General features: G+C 40.6%; 1 protein-coding gene and 2 long non-coding RNA genes across 3 annotated transcripts; 1 reads left to right on the top strand and 2 right to left on the bottom strand.

Annotated features, from left to right (window-relative positions):
* The first annotated feature begins 2,295 nt into the window (after positions 1–2,295).
* Positions 2,296–5,053, top strand: LOC136485432 (uncharacterized). The gene is made up of 3 exons (XR_010766446.1): positions 2,296–2,422; positions 4,051–4,147; positions 4,808–5,053. It is a non-coding gene; the product is annotated as an uncharacterized lncRNA (long non-coding RNA).
* A 5,528-nt stretch (positions 5,054–10,581) lies between these two features.
* Positions 10,582–12,081, bottom strand: LOC136485431 (agmatine coumaroyltransferase-2-like). Its single transcript, XM_066482313.1, has one exon. The coding sequence runs from the start codon at positions 12,079–12,081 to the stop codon at positions 10,717–10,719; it is 1,365 nt and encodes a 454-aa protein (XP_066338410.1). The 3' UTR covers positions 10,582–10,716.
* A 7,583-nt stretch (positions 12,082–19,664) lies between these two features.
* On the bottom strand, positions 19,665–22,511 carry LOC136485430 (uncharacterized). Its single transcript, XR_010766445.1, has 3 exons — positions 22,247–22,511; positions 20,626–21,626; positions 19,665–20,293 (listed from the first exon to the last, which is right to left on the bottom strand). It is a non-coding gene; the product is annotated as an uncharacterized lncRNA (long non-coding RNA).
* Positions 22,512–22,823: the final 312 nt, after the last annotated feature.

Here is a 22,823-nt window from a genome sequence, read left to right as displayed (position 1 = left end):
GCATGCATGATTTGGGACGGCTTTGCCCCTACCGCTTCGCACGCCGCATCGCCCGTTTATCGCACAATGCAACGAAAACACACCCACGTGCGTGCAACAGATGAAGGCAAACGCAAAAAACGCTCGGCCAGCACGCGCCATGCAACCACACAGTGCCATGCAAACGCACACGCGCAACAGACAGAGGCAAGCGCGATCGCGCAACAGACGAAGGCAAACGCAAAAAACACTCGGCCAGCGCGCACCATGCAACCACAGCCATGCAAACGCACAAGCGCAATAGACAGAGGCAAACACTAAAATCGCGCATGGCAAAAAATTGCGCCTGCGAAGAATCGAACCTGGAACCTAAGTCTCGGGAGTTGCTGCGCTAACCAATCAAGCTGCGTGAGGTTGTTGTCTACGAAGGACCCACAACCGTATTTAATAGGGGTAGACAGTGAAAACTCTACCCTAATTAATTACTCCTTGATATGCTAAATGCTGTCTTAAATGACTTTCTTTACCAGTATGGAGGGAGTACAAAAATTATGTATCTAGAAAAAGTGAAACAGTTTATAAATTAGAACGGATGGAGTATATATTGTTGTGAACGCAGATCTAGCGCTGGAGACTGAGCTTAACTTTTATTTAGTTAACCGTCCAAACAAAATGATGATGGACAACTGGATTGCAAGAGTCTGGTTCCGACAACAAGCTGTCTATGGGTTGTATATACTCAAATCAGTAACCAGCTGTACCGTGTGGTCACCGAGAATATGAGAATCCAGCACTATGGATCCGTTAGAAAAGAATATGCATGGCGTACTGTGTTGAAATTTTACAATGGTAGCTGTCCATTTCAGGGCCCTGCAAAATGTACTCGCATACTTAATAATTTGTACTTCTTTTATCTTAAATTAAAAGTTATTTTGTGTTTGCGATATATAATATTTGCTATATATTTTACATAAAATTCAAATTATAAAAACTTAAAATAAAATTTCATCCACTAAATAATTTTACATAAAAAATAGTCCACTACAAAGTTGTAGAGATCCCATCTAATGCTACCACTTTTTTGTAGATCTTTTCTCCACCCCAGGTCATTTGAAAAATTCAAAACAATTGAATTTCCAAATCAGAAAACTTTAAACAGATTTTTCATGGACAAATGAATTCAAATGAAAAAGTCAACTACAAAATTGTTTATCTTTTGAAGTACTATAAAGTTTGTCTTCATATCCAACCTTACATGCAAAAGTTATGAATTTACTGTGCTCCAACTATTTTTTCTATGAGGGCCAATTTGACAACCGTCTCTGAAAATCTATTTCTAGAGATAGCTAGAATTGCATCCACATCTAGAAATGCCTCAGATTCTAAAAGAGGTTGCAAGCCGAACTGCCTCTAGAAATGCCATTTTTAGGGGCAGTTCAACTTTCCAGCCACCTCTAAAAATATAAACGCTTCTAAAAATCAATTTTTAGAGGTAAGCCATCTCTAAAAATACAACTTTGACTAAACATCTCCTCTTATCCATTGATGTTTAATTGAATTTCCCTGCTCCTATATCAATGTGTGCATTTGGGGTGCTGAGCAAGGGCCTTCTGAGGATGAGTGTCTTCATGTTGACCTCGAATTGTAACACCCTAAAATTAGCTACTTTCTAAAAAGAGTAAAATGATTTCTGTTAATTGTTTTGTGCTCATAAAAATATAGGTAAAAGAAATTTTTCTTTAAATTAAAATCCAACGTAAGGGTAACAACATGTTTGCGCATACATACCGTTGCATTGATACTTTTGTGATGAGTGGTTTGGAAAATAAATTCAAATCTCAATCTTTAAAATATTGCTTTTAAGTAGTGGTTTAAAAAAAATTGAAAATTTGCAAAAACAAAAGTTAGATAAGATGCCTTGTTTTTAAAATCTAAAGGCTTGGAAAAGGTTTTAAGACACGTTAGGACGATGCCTCACTTTTCGGGAATCTTTCCGACCTTTTTCGGGATTAAATTCATATTTCTTGGAGTTTTATCTTTTTCCTTGATCAATGCAAAAGTCTTTTTCGGGAGCTAAACCACTTTAGTTGTGTTCCTTATCCTTTCATCTATTCCCAGGAATTTTTCTAGTATTTTTCGGAGCTCAGAGATATTTTTCGGAGCCTAAATAGTAATTCCCGATTTTCTATAATTATTTTAATTCCGAAAATCAATATTTACTAAAATATCTCAGATTTCCAAAATATCCAAACCCTACGTATATATATATGCCGGCGTAGCCCTCGATGCGAGGATTCCAGAAGTACAGCCCGTTTTTCGAGCCGCCACTCGTAGCCCCGCAGATCGGACGCCGAAGTTCTCCACAGCTAGGTTTCCGGCGAACCTTCGGCGAGCTTTTCCGGCCACCTCGGACGTCTCCGGCGAAAACCGTCACCACCACGAGGTAGATCTCGTCGTTCTATACGACGTCTTGTCATCCTTTTCGCGAATCCATGCCCGTTCGTCGTTTCCCTAACCTTTCTTCTTCTTCTCCGGCGAGGAACACCATGACGCGGTCTTCTCCTTCGTCTCCGGCCACCACGGTACCCTCCCGTGTCCTGGCCCTGTTCCCACGCCGCCGCACCTGGGCTGTGGCCCTGTGCCGCCCCGTCCCGCGCCCCTGCTCGTGAGCGAGCCAAGCAGGATGACCGCTGCCGCCCTGTGCCGAGCGTGCAGTGGCCGGCAGCCACCGGCTGAGCCGGCTCAGGTCCAGCGCGCGCTGCCGTGGGCCCCAGCGCCGCTGAGCGGCCCCGCTGCTGGCCGGCCAGGCCAGCCGTCCTCGGCCCTGCCTGCACGAACACAGCAGCAGCAGGCAATCTCTTTGCCATGCCCACGTACGTCCAGATGGAGGAGGCCAGAGGTACAAGATGATGTATTTACAGTTTTGCCACCGATCGTTAATCCTTTACCGTTTCATCGTCTTAACTCCGTTTTGAGCGATTCTAGTTGCGTTAGTTTCGTAATTTCGTGCTCTACGCAGTAGTAGTAAAGTTTATCATGTCAGTTAATTATAAATTTATTAACCTAATACTAGTTACATTAATAATTAGTTAATGGTTTCCCAATTAAAAACAATCAGTTTAATTTCGTTCTTGTTCTTTTACGACTGTGCTGATCATGAGGTACACATTAGTAGGAAAATTTATCATGTTTCACATCTTGGAAATTTATAAGTTAAATATTAATTTGATTTGTGCTTATGCAATTGAGTTTCTAATTAAAAGTAACATAGGCATATACTTCGGCCTTTTATAAATGATTGTAAATCTAATTAATGTGCAACTAGCTTTCTAAATTAATTAAAAGCAATATAGGTTTTCCACGTCGGCCTTAATAAATGAATATTAAACTGGTTATATCGATTTAAATATATGTTTTGATTATAATTGGTTTAGCTGAACTCACGTCATATTCAGTTATAGTGTAGATGCTCTTACATGTTCTTTTAATTTGAAAAGTTAAAGTTTATTTTGATTAAATAATACATGCACATCCGCTCCTTAATACATTATTAATTATTCCATTGATAAATCCTAAACTGATGTAATGCTTACATCATTTTGGTTTTCCTTTTAAAAATAATAAATGCTAGGGCTTATACGTGCTATATATGTTTTGAATATATACTCTCACTTGTTATTATATCTTTGTAAGTCAAAAATTTAATTTGCATAAATGATATCAAAATAACTATAATTAAGATATGAATAGTTTATCTTAGTTTTCTAAATCTAATAACTCAAGTATAAAATGACTTAACTCAATTTTAGATATTCACCTGAGATATCTTATACATGTTTTATGATCATTAAAATAGATAAAGCATATAGTTTTCTTTCCAACGCAAATCCTTCGATAGATGTTTCTGTTTTACCGTAGCTCCGATTAGTGTGCCTTTCGCGTGTGTGTGATCATAGCAATGCGTAGATTAGATTTCGAATCTTTTCATTGATTGGTGTATTGTTCTAATCTAGTATGTTTGCTATACATGCTTGTTCGGATGCTTGTGTGGTGCTTTTCGGTCTTGTCCAGTCGGTGAGTTTTGCGTTGGTGATCTATAAGAAGTTGGAGATCAAGAAGAAGAAGAAAACGTTGAAGATTAAAGCTTACCGAAGGATCGGTGTTTAAGGCAAGTATAGTTTGGGTTTTCTTTCTGTGACCATGATCTTGAAACTTGATTAATGAATATGCTACAAACATAAAAGATGACTTGTTAGCAACAACAGGAGGGTTAAATTCCCTCTCCACAAGGTCTCATTTGTAAGTGATCATCCGGGACTTACAGTACAGCTGTGAGGGCTATATGGCTCTGGCTCTAGTTGCTTGGGAGACCTTTTCTAGCAGGCTTAGAGGACACTACGAGTTGGGTATAGGACAGCCTCTGTCCTGTTGTGCCTTGCTATGGAAGCGGCCTTTTAATGGAAGGGGGGTTCCTATATCCGATGACCCTGCGGCCCTTCCCGGTTAGACGAACCTCTGAGCAGCTTTATATGATTTCCGGTGTTTGGACCTTGCAAACCCGTACATTTGGAAATCATGACTCACAGTGAAAGTGTACACCTCTGCGCAGAGTTTAATAAACTGATATATCAGCCGTGCTCACGGTCACGAGCGGCCAAGGGATTCTTACGCCAAAGATGAGCACTTGTTAAATCATGCTTAACTGAGTTATTTTGAGCTATTTATTATTCAATTATACTTGATCACGTGGCTATGGAATGCACTACCTTGTTGCTATATTTGCTAAGTTCGACATGGACTCACCCTTGCAATTTCCCCCACACCTCAGGCTGCTGGAGTCTGAAGGAGTTAGGCTTGTGATCAACCAGTCAGTTGGATCCAGGGGAGTGAAGTCTGCACCCGGAGATCAGAGTTGTCTATCCGTTGATTGCTTTCTAAGGTTATCTCTTTTGCTAAGTTCGCTATATATTAAGCATTGTGAATTGATACTGCCCCTTCATTTGTAGCTATATGTGAGGTTTGATTACCAGGGCTCACATATGGTGTGCATTCGGCTTTGTCCTTAAAACCGGGTGTTACAGGTGGGGACAAAGAAGTTTTGTACCGGTGATCTCCGTGGTGCTAGCCACAAGCACATATATGTATGATGTTTGTATTAATCATAAGAGATTGTTCCTAGCTGTGCCCTTCATGTTTCAAATTGAAGAAATGATTGGGTAAGATAAATTAGCATGCAATTAACTGCATAAACACCAAATATGGATGATGATTTAATATATCATTTTTGTTGAATTAATGTATGATCTCAGAGTGTCGATCATTTAAGAAATCGGTAATTTAAAATCAACAATCTCTAAACAATTTAAATCTATGTAGGCAGATTCTCATGTGGCCACTGTCGCCAGATTATTGATTTGGACGTGGCGAAAGAGCTTGTAGCCTAGTGGTTCCAAGTGCTTAGTAGCACCTCCAGATCCTGGATTCAAGGATTTTATTGAGCTTTCAAGGTTGAGATCTTCTTCTACCTTACTAACATTACCATGAGAATGGTCATACCCTAGCAGATGGAGTTTTCTTTATCCTATCAATGCATCCAAAATGAAATATGGGATCCATCCAAAATTTTATCAGCCAATTTACGATCTACAGTTTCTACACCGTTTGTGAAACAAGTTTCATAATTTTCTGAGGTAAAACAAATTTTTTATGAATTTTCTAAGATTAAGCCAGATTTTAGAATTTTTAATTGCATAATTTTTCCATGTAACATGTTTGGATAAATTTATGAAAAAAATATTTTTATGATTTTCGGATATTTTCTAAAAAATATTTCTAGCTGATTTACCTCTGAACTTTTTACTTGGTTCGATTTACGGTCCACGTACGTGGCTCAAATCAGCAGAACCGCCATAAAACCACACAATGTGTAAAATTGGACGATCGATAGATGAGAGAGATAAATTTGATTTTTTTTCCATAAAAATGATGCAGAAGTGGCCCCAAATTCAAAACGCAAAATGATGCAACAGGGCGTGGCAATTGGCGCTTCGCTGGACCCAAATTCAAAACGACGCGCTAGCCGCCGCCGGCGGTGCCCATGTAAAACCTAAGCTGCACGCAACTATTACGACACCACGGTGCAGTTTCCACGCTACTCAATTTTGATATATTTTGATGAGGAGGAAAATATTGATAGAGACGACGCCACTGCAAGGTGCATGCATGAAAATTATTGTAGTTTACATCAACCGCTAGCGTGCTTATAACCAGTGACAACTAGTCCATCAACCCATGCTGTCGTACGGGCTAGAATTTTAAGAAATATAAGAATTAGTTACTGTATAATACATCTAACTAATCAAAAAATATTTATATAAAATTTTATGTCTTTTTGTTTATTTTCTTAAAACATAGACATAATAAATACTCTGTAGTCTATATCTCGTTATCATAAACTTATAAGTTACCGTTTTGTGCATTGGACAAATCCATATGTTTTTTATCCATATTTATATTTTTTTGTTATATGGCACCTCTATAAATTTTAAACATGCAATTAGTCTAAAGCCTTGCCATTAACTATGGTGGCCCTTATTGCATCATATATTTTATGAAGTCATGAATCAAAATTTATTTTTTAAAATTTTATTCTTATTGACCACTACAGACTTTTTTGTCCCCAAGTTAGTTAAAGCACTTGTGCTTATTGTATCTTTTATTAACTCTATGCACTTTTTTAAAGTAAGGATTTTAGGTCACAGACTATATTATTAAATGCGACAGTAGTATAAATGATCATTTGAAATATGCACCATGCCACTTATGATAAGTGGTAGAGCTTGAAGTGAGACCTCGGATAGGGTAGCAATGCCAAACTAAAGAGAATTTTAATCCTTAAGTTAAGTCTAATAGTGATCGACTTTTTACTTTAAAGTAATATTAAAGGTCGGAAAATATAGCCACTAGTGGTCTTCCACACTTCTCAAGATGATTGAATTTTTATACCAAGAAAATATATGTGCATCTATGGTAATACTAGAAATATAGACATATCAAACATTTTAATTAAAATATATAAATATATCTAAAGTAACAATCTATATAAATTATATGTCATGGCTACAAGTATGGTTTTAAACAATTTATTAGCATCATTAGTATATGAGTTATTAATGAAATATTTTTATGTCATTAAATATACATATATTTATCGTTCATGCATGCTGGCACGACGCATATGTTTACTTTAATCAAATCTTAATATATTAATGTTTTTAGAAGTGGGTAGTGTAGGCGCATATATATGTTCTATGGTTATTTAAGCATTTTTTGTAATAGAAGATGTTGATAATTTAGATGTAATTTTGAGAGGATTTATATGTTTTCTAATATTGAGATGAAAATTGAGTTACATAAATTATCTATCGTAATAGAAGGACATGGGTAATTAGATGCAAATTTAGGTCTACTTTAGATTATGTTTCTTAACGGCATGGTTGGGTAGTTTAAATATAGAGCCGTGAGTTACTTTATATTATTTTGCGCAATCGTAGAGGTGAGTAATTATTTAGAAAATAGAACACATCCAATAGCTGCTATTATCTTTGGTGATTAGGTTATACTGAATTGATGGTCAGATGTTTCTGATTTTTATGAGAATTTCTATAATCTATATTTTATTTTTCTGTCAATACTTGTGAGGATTAACATGGACCGGCTCCATTCGTGATCTCAAGTTAGATTTTCTAGTATTTATCTTTTTTCTAGCGTGATATGTATTTTGTTGAAACCTAATGTTAAGATATATAAGCTCTTCTTGCATCCCTTTCTTTGACTTCATAGCTTTCAAATTTAAATCAAGTTGTTGCAATTTTTTCCACATGTTAAGCAGAAACTCAAGTGTTTTTATTTTTTATTAAATGTCTTCATTAAAAAGAGTTTAGGTCCTAGTAGTATTATTTTCCACATGCTAAGTTAAAATTTAGCTTGCACTGTGGAACTAAACATGTTGAATTTGTCATCTCATATTATATGTAGTAGTTTTATATATCATACAATGGTTAAAAATAAATCACCATTATTTATATAACATAATGTTTAAGTTAAAATACATAAACTTATTTCAAATAACAACTTATGAAGTTGATTATCTATTAATATAAATTAAAGTGAATTGTCAGTGCTATTGCTATGTGGTTTGTTAGGTGAACATTTTTCCATGCTTCATAAGTATTAAAATAAATAATTATCTAATACATGTTTACTTGGTATACATGTTAAAACATACTTCGTAGTAAGTACTTTGGTTATTTGATTTCACGGTTCTAGAAGTTTGTAAATAGAAATATATATGTCTCTTACTTTTGGATATTAATTTATTTTTATTGAAGTATATTAGTATTAACATATAGATTTTAAGAGATAGTTTTGCTTATTTTTTATAATGCCTGAGGTAGATATATGTAAATGTGTAACAGTAATATTTATAGAGTTATGCTCCGGTGGTCCTTCTAAAATACTTTGCACGAATCTTAAAGCACTCTGGTAATTAATAATTATTTTTTGGTATGGATCTGGATTTGGGCTAGCCCTACCCAAGTTCAAACCAAGCCCTAGTGCCTATATATTGAGTCCACTCCATTCTTTTTGAGTCCGATTCTTCATCGAGCTGCGCATCGTTTCAACGTCGAACACTGAGTTTTGGGCATTTTTCTATATTTTTAATTATGTCAACAAGAATCAAGTATCTCCGTCTGGAGATGAAAAGTGAAAGGAAGGAACTTATCTCGCCGTGGTCCGGCTCGACAAAAGGGTCAGCAATGGTGACGGACGTCGGAGGCGGCGCAGCAGTCAAGCTCTCTGTTGTGAGTTACTGTGCCGTCCAGTCTAAAGCCGCGGCGAATGTAGCCTCCGTACTCATTGGACTATATATAACTTAGATATAGATAAATTCTAATTAATTACAGACAAAATTGGATTTTCTAATTAATCTAAAGCTAAAAAAAAATTTGTACTAAAGCATACCGTATTATATATTCACTGTGTAGATCTACTCATGTGGAGTCCAATAAAATTAGATTTTTCATTTTATGATTTTTCTATGATTTACTATGATTTTTTAAAAATTCGTCGAAAATAAATAAAAAAAGAGAAAATTCGAACCCACCAGTACTGTAGCAAGACCGCCGCTGAAAACAGCCCAGGGGGTAAAATTGACGGTTTTGGAAAGTTCAGGGGGTAAAACAGACGGTTTCATAGTTTGGAGGTTGAAGTAGACCAAGTATGAAAGGTCGGGGCTTAAGTTGACTTTTTCCTTTCAACGTCGAACGCTGAGTTTTGGGCATTTTTCTATATTTTTAATTATGTCAACAAGAATTAAGTATCTCCGTCATATTCTCAAAATCCAGGTGTCGAAAACATACTACTACTGAAAATCAATTTATTGCATCTCTAGAATAATCAAGCAAAGAGGCCGGATCTCGGATTACTTGACTAGGACAACGGCCATTGTTGCCTGTTCGAGAGCTCGGCAGCAGTTGTAGATCTCCTCGGTATCGGGTCAGCGGAAGGATGGGAAATAACGGGGAAAACTCTGACTTGGAGATGAAAAGTGAAAGGAAGGAACTTATCTCGCCGTGGTCCGGCTCGACAAAAGGCTCAGCAATGGTGACGGACGTCGGAGGCGGCGCAGCAGTCAAGCTCTCTGTTGTGAGTTACTGTGCCGTCCAGTCTAAAGCCGCGGCGAATGTAGCCTCCGTATCGGTAGCGGATGGCTGCTGATGCCGCCGCCGTCGTCGGCCATGCACTGACGCACTCGATGTTCCAGTTCGCGTTGTGCGGCTCGGGCGGATCGACAAAACCGATCGGACTCAAACAGTACTGGGCTTGGTTGTGGGTAGGGCCAGCCCGAATCCAGATCCATACCAGAAAAAATAATTATTAATTACCAGGGCGCTTTAAGAGCAGTGCAAAGTGTTTTAGAAGGACCACCGGAGCAAAACTCATATTATCTTTCACAACAACATATATATACATAGGTTGAATGCAAACTTAGGAGATTACTTCTGCTTTATCTAGATATAAATTTTATGTCAAGAATCTCAACAACATTTTAAAATCAATAGTCAAAGAAACAAATGTGTCAGAGATATGGGTCAGAGGTACCTGCACTGCCCGTATATATAACTACCACCGAGCTATCGGCCCAGCAGCCGTCAAGGAGGAGGCCCGCAAGGGCTAACGTGATCAACCAACGTGGAGATCAAGGCAAACAAGGCGGGTGTATCTGGACGATAGTTAGAATCAATCTGTTGCGCATATCGTATAACAAACTAGGAACGCAAGCTGTTATCCCGATCGCCCTCTCTGTAAGCCTACGTCTCCTGCCTATATAAAGGAGGATAGGGACCACGGGCACGGGATCCAATCTTCCACAAATTCCATGTTAGCTAGGAGTAACAGCCCCTGTAATTGAGCATACGAATATAAGAGCAGTCGCACCACTGGAGTAGGGTTTAGCGCACACCGCAGCCCTAACTAGTATAAATTTCTGTGTCTCGTGTGCTACCCTCTGATTCCGTCTACACGATCACATTGCTGGATATTACCGGAGCAAAACAATCCGACAAAATATATGACATAAGACAAAGGTAATACAACATATAAAAAAAACGATCGAGTAATAGTAACTACTCGATTGTTTTCTGACTCGATTTTGTAACACGAAAGTGAACGTGCCTAAAGTCGCGCGTCTGCTGCAGACAGGGAGTGGCAGCTGTTCTTGAAGATGTCCATTGCTTGGCTGAAGAGAGGGACGTAGGCGTCGACACTGCCATCGCCGGAGAAAGACGACACGATGAAAATAACGCCCTCCACCGGCGGGTAACTTGGCATGAAGAAGAATGGCGGCCCACAGCCGAAGTCAAAGTCCTGGAACGGGAGCCCCGGCAGGCTTTGCACCTGGACGTTCGGGCTCAGCATCGTCTCCGACGGGTCTACCTCTGCCGTCGGCACCAGCCCTTCCTCCTCCACTACCCCGGAGCTTGCGAAGTCTATGAAGGACCTGAAATAGGCGTCGTCCATGGCGGCCACCGCCTTGGACACGACCTCCACGACTTCCCGGAGGGGTCTCCTAACCAGGTAGCCCGCGGTCGTGGTCGTCCGCGCCCAGAGCACGACGTTGCCGGTGTACCCTTCGGGCACTCGCGGATGATGCATCCGCGCGCGCCCGTTCACGGAGATGCGGAGCTCGGTACCCGTGCACCCGTCTAACCTGCGCGCCTTCGTGACGCACCGCCACAGGTGCGCGGCCACGCACTGCAGGGTGCTGTACGGCCCCGGCGCCCCCGCGGACGCCCGTTTCTTGAGCTCGGCGACGAACTCTCGGCTGAAGTTCACGCTATGCATCACCACCTTGTCGTCGACATTGCTCCTTGACTTCCTGCTGCCGGCCTGCGTCTCCGTGCGAGGCTGCTTGTACTCGGCGCCGCGGTGCTCGAACTCGACGCGGGGCGGGTCCCGTCGCACGAAGAAGGACACGCGGTCGTGCACGGGCACGGGGTCGATGGCGGCGCCGCGCGTGGCCTGGCCCCAGGCGTTCACGAAGCTGCGGAAGGCGAGGCCGTCGGCCACGAGATGCTGCGCGGCCGTGCCCACGACGAAGGAGCCGCAGGTGAACCGCGTGACCTGCACAAGCATGAGCTCTCCGTCGACGTCGACGGCGTCGTCGTCCTCACCGCTCGGGTGCAGGCTCAGCGTCTCGGAAGTCGCTGGCTGCAGCGGCATGACGCTGTCGAGCGGGACGTCGGCCGTGGCCTCGACGAAGCACGCGCCTGCGCCGTTGAGCAGGATGGCGCGGTTGCCACGTGCGTCGAAGCCGAGCCGCCCGGCCCACTCTGGGTACTCGGCCAGCGCTGCGCCGAGCCCGGCCTCAAGAACAGAGCTCCGCGGCGCTGGCGGGCGGAAGAAGTATAAGCCATAGGCGTAAAGGTCGTAGTTCACCTTGTCGAATACCGTGAGCGGAACAGCCTCGGGATCGCCGGAAGGACGACCGCCGCTGCAGCTGGGCGTGACGACCTTCGACGACTGCACGGTGATCTTCATCGGAAGGATTATTATTGATATGCCTTCAACTATAGCAACGCACGGGCACGCATATGTAGGAAGGTTTTAAATCTCCGGCTATAGCTGCCGCTATAACCCGCTATAGCTGTTTGAGAAAGATCAAGCTATCTATGTCTATGTACAACTTAGCCGCTATAGCCTGCTATATCTCCATTTAGCTCCGCTATAGCTGTTTTTGAGGTCATGCGCTAAAATGTCTTAGCCGGAGTTTTCAAACACTGTGTAGCCACGATGGTTTGCTTGGCCGCGCAGCAGTCACTAGTAAGTTATGGATGTAAGGTACAGTAATGGAGATTTTCTGTAATAGTCTAATTAGGAGAAGCAACACGAGGTAAATAAATATAGGTTTGTGATCGCAACAGCAGAGATTATGTGATCCGATCCAGTACTATTTAATTATGTTTCTTGTTCGCCTAATCCAGCTATTTATGCTGTTCAATTCATCTAGTATGGTACTATAGGAAGGGAGGAAAAAGAAGTCGGGCGCATTTTTAGAAATTTTGGCGCGTTTGTAGTAAGCTTACAAAGACCGCTACCCACCCAGCTACCACCCATGTCCGTCTCCTCCTCAAGTGCTGCTATCGGCGTGCAAGCCGCCACTCACCGCCGACAAAGCTAGTCCTCCGCCCCGGTACGCCTTACCGGCACGCCCGCATGGATCCACCGATGACCAGGCTAGTACTCATCATCGCCGTGGCCTCTCAAGCTCACTGCCGCAAGATCCAAAGGCAAAGATAATGTTGTCTCGCACTTTTCTTATCCATGTTTCTTGGCTTTTTATTCTTATTCCTCTTTTATCTCATCTGAGTACAAATCAAGCTTCCATCTAATCATTAAGGAGCTCACGAGCACATCCCCGCAGGTGCTCCTACTCTGATTCAGGCGACAGCGCTGCCGCTTCCATCGCCAGCCCTGCTCCACCACATCCTAGTCAAGATGGAGGAGGAGGCCACCAACAAGAGATACGAAGTAGACATCCTCATAGACGATGTCCTGGTCCTTATCCTCCGCTGCCCCACCGCCCGCACCTTGTGCAGCTGTGTGTGTGTGTGTGTCGCTACTAGTACCGCCTCATCTCTGAATCCGAGCACCATGAGGAGCTGCCCCAGTTTGTCGCCGAATTCATATATGGCAACTGGAAAGGCAAATGTCGATTCGCCAGCTTCACCGGTGAATACTAGAGCATGGATGTGTAAAGAATCTGAATGGGGAGATGATATCCTAGTATGCAAATTTTTAGGAACCGTGTTTCTTAATGGTTTTATGCACATGCTGGAGGTGTCCCACATAGTTGCTGTTGATATGGTGGGAAAGACATGGAGGAAAATTCTTAGGCCACTAGGTCCTGCAATGTTCATCCATGGAGATCAGGGTCAGTTGTCTCTAGGTAATGCGGATATTTTCAATACGTCTGACCTTTCAATCTGAAACCAGCAGCTTCCGGTTCCAATTTTAGTCCGATCCTACTGTTGTAACCATCGAAACTAGGAACTTGTTGCCAAGAAGAGAGCTACGAGGAAACTACACTAAACTTAACCGACATGGGCATAATGGATTAACCGAGGCGGGCATCACAACCGCCTCGGCCAAAAGGTCACGGTAAATAAATCTTTACCGAGGCAGTTAAAATGCCCGTCTCGGTAAATCAAATAAAAAAACAAAAAAATAAAAAGCCTGCAGCGCATCCCTAACTGGGCCTGGATCTGGGCCTCGCATCGCCACCCCTGCACGTCGTGGCCGCCGCCGCCCCTGCGCGCCGCAGCCGCTGGGGAAGCCCTCTGGATCCGCCCCACACCTTCTGGATCCACCACTGGAGAGGCCCCTCCCGCCACTGCTGGATCAGGATGTCATTGCCTACGCTTATGGGAGGGGCGCCGCCGGATCTGGATGCCGCTGAGGGAGGAGCACCGGCGTTTGGGGGAGGAGCCGTAGGGGCCACATCGCCGCCAGATCTGGCCGTAGGGGCCGTGCCGCCGCCGGATCCGACCGTTGCGGCCGTGCCGCTGCTGGATCTGGGCTCCTCCTCGCAGGACCAGGTGGTGGCCATCGAGATCCACCTCCATGCTCCTTTGGCTGTCGAGATACGCCATGCTCCAGCATGAGAGAGAGATAGAGAGGGAGAGGCATGAGAGAGCTAGCCGTCGCGCGCGATAGAGACAGAGAGGGAGAGGGTGGCGCAAGCGCCGCACCACGGAGAGGAGATGGAGGCACTACGGGGAGAGGGAAGCACGAGCGCAGTGGAGAGTGGGAGACGCGAGCGCCACGCGGCTCGGGGCTGAGGGCGCCGCATGGGGTGAGGGGCTTCTGAGTGTGGATAAAAGTGAGCTTGGGTTTGAGTGTTGTTATATATAGTCAGAGATGGTAGTGGGCTTGGGTTGGCTAGCGGGCTGGGCCTAATTAACGGAGGCGGTTGCCTTATAAATGCCGACTCGGTAAATCAATTTTGCGAGGTGGTTACTTGTAACCTCCTCTGTTAATAAAAGTGACCGCCTCGGTTAATATCAGGCATTAACCGAGGTGGTTCGAATGCATGCCCACCTCGGAGGCCATTTTCCAAATGCCTCGCATAAGTTTTTTTGTAGTAGTGCTAAGAGGAAAATTGGTATTATATTCATTTTAGCAAATATTGTAATGCATGTTTAAGACCGTAAATGATTTCAAATTAAGAAACTTTAAACTAGAAAGTTTTAGATCCTTTAGAGTACTACAAATAATTTGAAACTTTATTGGCCTTAAATAATTTGAAATGAAAAAATGGACTGCTACAAAGTTTCATATCTCTTCCAGTGCTGCAACGCTGGTTTTGGTCATTTCTCCACCCAAGGTTCATTGAAAAAACAAAAAAATAAATTTCAAATTATAAAAACTTAAAATAAAATTTCATCCACTAAATAATTTTACATAAAAAATAAAAAATAGTTCACTACAAAGTTGTAGAGATCCCATCTAATGCTACCACTATTTTGTAGATCTTTTCTCCACCCTAGGTCATTTGAAGAATTCAAAACAATTGAATTTCCAAATCAGAAAACTTTAAACAGTTTTTTCATCGACAAATGAATTCGAATAAAAAAGTCAACTACAAAATTGTTTATCTTTTGAAGTACTATAAAGTTTGTCTTCATATCCAACCTTACATGCAAAAGTTATGAATTTACTGTGCTCCAACTATTTTTTCGAGGAGGGCCAATTTGACAACCGTCTCTGAAAATCTATTTCTAGAGATAGCTAGAATTGCAGCCACATCTAGAAATGCCTCAATTTCTAAAAGAGGCTGCAAGCCGAACTGCCTCTAGAAATGCCATTTTTAGAGGCAGTTCAGCTTTCCAGCCACCTCTAAAAATATAGACGCTTCTAAAAATCAATTTTTAGAGGTAAGCCACCTCTAAAAATACAACTTTGACTAAACATCTCCTCTTATCCATCGATGTTTAATTGAATTTCCCCGCTCCTTTATTAATGTGTGCATTTGGGGGGCTGAGCAAGGGCCTTCAGAGGATGAGTGTCTTCGTGTTGACCTCGTTGGGGACAAAGAAGTTTTGTACCGCTGATCTCCGTGGGGTAGCAAACCGTTTGGTGCTAGCCACAAGCACCTATATGTATGATGTTTGTATTAATGATAAGAGATTGTTCCTAGCTGTGCCCTTCATGTTTCAAATTGAAGAAATGATTGGGTAAGATAAATTAGCATGCAATTAACTCCATAAACACCAAATATGGATGATGATTTAATATATCATTTTTGTTGAATTAATGTATGATCTCAGAGTGTCGATCATTTAAGAAATCGGTAATTTAAAATCAACAATCTCTAAACAATTTAAATCTATGTAGGCAGATTTCTCATGTGGCCGTTGTCGCCATATTATTGATTTGGACGTGGCGAAAGAGGTTGTAGTCTAGTGGTTCCAAGTGTTTAGTAGCACCTCCAGATCCTGGATTCAAGGATTTTATTGAGCTTGCAAGGTTGAGATCTTCTTGTACCTTAATAACATTACCATGAGAATGGTCATACCCTAGCAGATGGAGTTTTCTTTATCCTATCAATGCATCCACAACGAAATATGGGATCCATCCAAAATTTTATCGGCCAATTTACAATCTTTGGTTTCTACACAGTTTGTGAAACAAGTTTCATAATTTTCCGAGGTAAAACAAATTTTCTATGAATTTTTTAAGATTAAGCAAGATTTTAGAATTTTTAATTGCATAATTTTTCCATGCAACATGTTTGGATAAATTTATGAAAAAAATATTTTTATGATTTTAGGATATTTTCTAAAAAATATTTCTAGCTGATTTACCTCTGAACTTTTAACTTGGTTCGATTTACAGTCCACGTGGCTCAAATCAGCAGAACCGCCATAAAACCACACAATGTGTAAAATTGGACGATCGATAGATGAGAGAGAAAAATTGGATTTTTTTTTCCATAAAAATGAAGCAGAAGTCGATCGAGGCCAATGGCTTCTCTGGGCCCAAATTCAAAACGCAAAATGATGCACAGGGCGTGGCCAATGGCGCTTCGCTGGACCCAAATTCAAAACGACGCGCTAGCCGCCGGCGGCGGTGCCCATATAAAACCTAAGCTGCACGCAACTATTATGACACCACGGTGCAGTTTCCACGCTACTCAATTTTGATATATTTTGATGTGGAGGAAAATATTGATAGAGACGACGCCACTGCAAGGTGCATGCATGAAAATTATTGTAGTTTACATCAAGCGCTAGCGTGCTTATAACCAATGACAACTAGTCCATCAACCTATGCTCTCGTACTAGCTAGAATTTTAATAAATATTACTGTATAATACATCTAACTAATCAAAAAATATTTATATAAATTTTATGTCTTTTTGTTTATTTTCTCAAAACATAGACATAATAAATACTCTGTAGTTTATATCTCGTTATCATAAACTTATAAGTTACTGTTTTGTGCATGGGACAAATCCATATGTTTTTTATCCATATATTATCTTTTTTGTTATATGGCACCTCTATAAATTTTAAACATGCAATTAGTCTAAAACCTTGCCATTAACTATGGTGGCCCTTATTGCATCATATATTTTATGAAGTCATGAATCTAAATTTTAATTTTTCAAATTTTATTCTTATTGACCACTACAGAGTTTTTTGTCCTCAAGTTAGTTAAAGCACTTGTGCTTATTGTATCTTTTATTAACTCTATGCACTTTTTTAAAGTAAGGATTTTAGGTCACAGACTATATTATTAAATACTACAGTAGTATAAATGATCATTTGAAATATGCACCATGGCACTTAAGATAAGTGGTAGAGCTTGAAGTGAGACCTCGGATGGGGTAGCAGTGCCAAACTAAAGAGAATTTTAATCCTTAAGTTAAGTCTAATAGTGATCGACTTTTTACTTTAAAGTAATATTAAAGGTCGGAAAATATAGCCACTAGTGGTCTTCCACACTTCTCAAGATGATTGAATTTTTATACCAAGAAAATATATGTGCATCTATGGTAATACTACAAATATAGACATATCAAACATTTTAATTAAAATATAGAAATATATCTAAAGTAACAATCTATATAAATTATATGTCATGGCTACAAATACGGTTTTAAACAATTTATTAGCATCATTAGTATATGAGTTATTAATGAAATATTTTTATGTCATTAAATAAACATATATATTTATCGTTCATGCATGCTGGCACGACGCATATGTTTACTTTAATCAAATCTTAATATATTAATGTTTTTAGAAGTGGGTAGTGTTGGCGCATATATATGTTCTATGGTTATTTAAGCATTTTTGTAATAGAAGATGTTGATAATTTAGATGTAATTTTGAGAGGATTTATATGTTTTCTAATATTGAGATGAAAATTGAGTTACATAAATTATCTATCGTAATAGAAGGACATGGGTAATTAGATGCAAATTTAGGTCTACTTTAGATTATGTTTCTTAACTGCATGGTTGGGTAGTTTAAATATAGAGCCGTGAGTTACTTTATATTATTTTGCGCAATCGTAGAGGTGAGTAATTATTTAGAAAATAGAACACATCCAATAGCTGCTATTATCTTTGGTGATTAGGTTATACTGAATTGATGGTCAGATGTTTCTGATTTTTATGAGAATTTCTATAATCTATATTTTGTTTTTCTGTCAATACTTGTGAGGATTAACATGGACCGACTCCATTCGTGATCTCAAGTTAGATTTTCTAGTATTTATCTTTTTTCTATCGTGATATGTATTTAGTTGAAACCTAATGTTCAGATATATAAGCTCTTCTTGCATCTCTTTCTTTGACTTCATAGCTTTCAAATTTAAATCAAGTTGTTGCAATTTTTTCCACATGTTAAGCAGAAACTCAAGTGTTTTTATTTTTTTATTAAATGTCTTCATTAAAAAGAGTTTAGGTCCTAGTAGTATTATTTTCCACATGCTAAGTTAAAATTTAGCTTGCACTGTGGAACTAAACATGTTGAATTTGTCATCTCATATTATATGTAGTAGTTTTATATATCATACAATGGTTAAAAATAAATCACCATTATTGATATAACATAATGTTTAAGTTAAAATACATAAACTTATTTCAAATAACAACTTACGAAGTTGACTATCTATTAATATAAATTAAAGTGAATTGTCAGTGTTATTGCTGTGTGGTTTGTTAGGTGAACATTTCTCCATGCTTCATAAGTATTAAAATAAATAATTATCTAATACATGTTTACTTGGTATACATGTTGAAACATACTTCGTAGTAAGTACTTTGGTTATTTGATTTCACGGTTCCAGGAAGAGGGAGCGGAAGGTGGGGAATGGCGGAGCTTGGGAAGGATGCGGCGGCCATGGCGATGGCGAGAGAGCATCTCGGCATGGAGTTGCCGTGCTTTCCGCCTTTCCCTTGTGCACGCCGTTCGCCGCCGGTGGCCGCCGCCGACTTGAGCGGTCTCGCCCAGCGGCATGGTGATCTGTAGCGTGTAACGCTGTCATGTACAGTATTGTGCAGTTGCTTATCTGCTAATGGACATTTGAGACAACTAGGTAGGCTGGCGCGCTTCGCCACGCCCGTAGTGACTGCCAGCGGCGGATCCAGGAAATATTTTAGGGGGGACTGAACAACACTGCTGCTCGATCTTAAGTCTCAGCCCCCCCTACACTATAGAACTTTGCCTAAAAATTTATAAGGGCTCTACAGTAATTTGCACTGATTCGGTTTGGGTAGGGGGGGCTTGAGCCCCCCCCGCCCCACTGCTGGATCCGCCCCTGGTGACTGCACATAGCTTTGGAAAAGGCAATACGTTCAGTAGGGTTAAGGCTAGCTTGGAAACAGCAAAATATTCAGTGGAGTGAAGTAGATGGCAAACGTTCACAGATTCATTAATCTATATATGTATAACAGAGTGAAGCGCCACTGAGTAAAATATACATTAGTTACATGATCATGCATTGCGACACAAATGTTTAGGCTTCAACAGGAAGAGAGTATAGACGTAAACAGCATGCATCATGCATGGTAAAGAGAGGATTTATCTCGATGGCATGTATGATCATTTCACTTTGATGCAGAAGTTGTGTGTACAGGTAGAGAAAGTACAACTGACAAATTGGATACAGATCTACTCTGAACATTGATCTAAATTACTATACTAAAGACATTGGCATGATCGCCGGCCGTGAAGAAATGTCTGGTAGAAGGATACATTCATCATTCATGCATCATCAAAAAACCAATTTGAGAAGTACCTTCTTCCAGGAACACAAGGCTCGTACACGCTCTCGCAAAAAAAAATGTTCATACACACTAATAAAAGCATTTTTTAACTTGAAACACCAAATTTGCAGACTTTGATGCTGCCAAACACACTACTTTCTCCTGAAAGCTGAAAACAATTAAATAAAAGTGTAAAGGGAATATCAAGTAGGATATAAAGCTATAATGGTAGAAGCGTATCGTTCAAACCATATATAGGCAAAAATAGGATATAAAGTAGTACACTATGCTTTTTCAAGTGGTTGAATAGACAATTACGAATAATAATTTTAATGTCAAAAAAGAAACACTGCACGACAGCAACAAAAGTCAGACAAGACCACCGACAGGTATATTTGTTTACCTTTGGTGTAATGAACAATAACAACTCACTTTGTACTTCATGTTACGCCATGCCCATGCGTAAATAAGCATCTGAATAATAATTTTTCAAGATTAAATAATTTATTAGTCACGAAGGATGGGAAGAATAGATGAAGTCACCTAATGCATAGACATATTGACTACGCTATGCAGAATTGAAAACTTTCTTAGTGAAGTCAAGAAAGGTTTTTGTATGTATGGCCAATATGACTGTACTCTTTGTGATAATAATGGGCCAAAATAATAACATAGTAGTATGCAGTGTGAACCGTATACAATAACTGAATATTATAATATTATACAGTTGAATGTATGCCTTACTAACTGAATACGGTGTGCACATAGAGATTGCAATGCATAACAGAATCTGAAGAATGCCAGACCTGGTTCGGATCATCGAAGGCAGATTTAGCACTAAATTAAAATTAAGGACTGCAAGTTTTGGATGGGAAACATATATATTTTTCAGCTTCTCCCCTTGATTCTATACCTGAATGAAGCATATAAGAGAAGCAGCGTACCCAGATCAATAAGCGTTTAAAAAACAGGAAAACTTGGATGCTTTGTTTACTCAGTTATTTCCACATATGCCAAAATACCTCCTCAGATGTTCAATGGCTTTATTTATATCTGAATGAACAATATATTTATGGAATTGTGAGGTCCATGCAGTTTCAGAGAACAAAATTAGCAAGGAAATGGGAGGCCACAGTGAAGAGCAAGAGGCTTAGTGTCAATATTATTAGCGTGTAAAAATAAGAAAGTGTGATCCAAGATAGCCAAAAACCTATGGGTGTTAAGTAAAATACTAAGTATGTATAAACTAACAAACGACATCAGAGTTCAGATGTCATGTAACACTACATTTATAGGACATCTGAAATTCAAGAATCAACAAACATAAAGGACCGGCATCTAAACTAACTAAATTCAGGTTTAGTTAATTATAAAAGGTTTAGCTAAAAATGCCCTCAGTACTGATGCATGATGAACCATTAGTCAACATGTAGGAATCCAAAATGCATTTACCTATTGGTATTCAACCATGAGGGCTAAGATTTCGTGAAGAACCAAGGTTCAGGCTGCTGCAGCTGTTGATCAGGTCGTAGGGCTGACAGAAGGCACAAAGTAACTCCTTGCTGAAAATGGGTAAACTGCTTTCCATGTTGGAATTAAAAACTAAAAGAAATATAGGATTGAACGTAGTAAAGAGTGGCAGACAAAGGACCATAAAAAAAATAGTGACCATCAATATGCCAACTGACAACGGACCATGCTTACGACAAACGGCAAGCAAGCACAGTAGCTCAATTGTATTGTCTGCTTTGAAGTAAGGTTGACAAAGATCGAAAATTGCAAAGCCAAAGGAAGTATTTTGTTGCACCTGCACACAATTGAAGGAGATGCTGAAGGTCAGTATAACACCATTTTTATCCAGTTTTGAAGACATGCATTGCCGATTTGGTGGTACAAACAAATTTAATCTACAATTCAGCAAAGGAGGAGCACGCACTATAATAAGACTCTGTATATAATTGTGTAGACATGTATACTGCTACAAATAGGTTTAGTTCATAATTTGATAACTGAGTGGGGGTCAATTTACTAAGCACAACTGACAGGGAACAATTGAGTGGCTTCATAAATTACCATGCTTACAGGTCAGGTAGGATTAACTTGAGTATAGCCTGTATATGTAAGTGGCTGAGAAGACACAGGTAATTGTAGTAAAGAAATGAAACAAAGACATAATAAAAGTGTGTAGGGAAAACTCAAGAGCATGACGGTCAAACTAAGCTGGAACCATTAAGTTCCTGCTCTGCTCATTGTAGAGTCTAAAAGTAGGCTAAAGCAAGACGATTAAAGAAGTGCCCAAGATCACCATACTGATGATACACAGGGCAGGCTAAACTAAGGCCGGTTGGCACATGATATTCAGATTTGTAATAGAACCAAAATAATCAACAAATAAAGGAAGAACCCAATAAAGAAGAAGGCGCAAACCTGGGGTCGGGCATGGTTGCTTATCAGGCATGGTTGCATACCACGAACATTATGCGGGTCTCGTCGTAGGAGTCGGGCGGGTTGCCGCTGAGGAGCGTTGAGACGACGATGGGCGCGTCACGCCACCGGCGCGCTCCCGCGAGGTCGTGGAGGATGTGGCCCAGGCGCGCCGTGGCGGTTGAGGCAGAGGATGGGAGGCTCCGCTGCCGCGGGCCTAGCGACGGAGCGGAGGTCCCGTGACTCGTTCGTTCGGCTTCAAGACCGCCCTCTGGTGGCCTCCCACTCCGGCGTCAGCGCTGGGGTCGACCTTGAACATGGCCGTTATCACGTACTCGTCATTTGTCTGTTTATGATGGTTTGTTTCAAAAGCGACTCCCACGGCCCAAACGTTGCTATGATTTGGCCCCGCCCGTTTAAACTTTGCTAGTTGGTTGGTCCAATATTTGGGAGCCGTATCTTGCGCTGAGCGCCCACAGCATGTTGGTTGTTGGGTTGTTTTCATCTCAAAAGAAAAAAAAAAGTGACATGTTGGGGTAGCAAGAAATGGCCGGCTCGCAGCAGCCGTTCAAGTTGCAGT

The sequence above is a fragment of the Miscanthus floridulus genome, chromosome 10, assembly GCF_019320115.1.
Source record: "Miscanthus floridulus cultivar M001 chromosome 10, ASM1932011v1, whole genome shotgun sequence".
NCBI lineage: Eukaryota > Viridiplantae > Streptophyta > Magnoliopsida > Poales > Poaceae > Miscanthus > Miscanthus floridulus.
Note: the sequence above shows the minus strand (reverse complement) of the source record. Positions and strands in the feature narration are given on the sequence as shown.

Coding starts and splice junctions, on each gene's coding strand:
- LOC136485431 (XM_066482313.1), bottom strand. CDS start 12,081: ATGAAGATCACCGTGCAGTCGTCGAAGGTCGTCACGCCCAGCTGCAGC.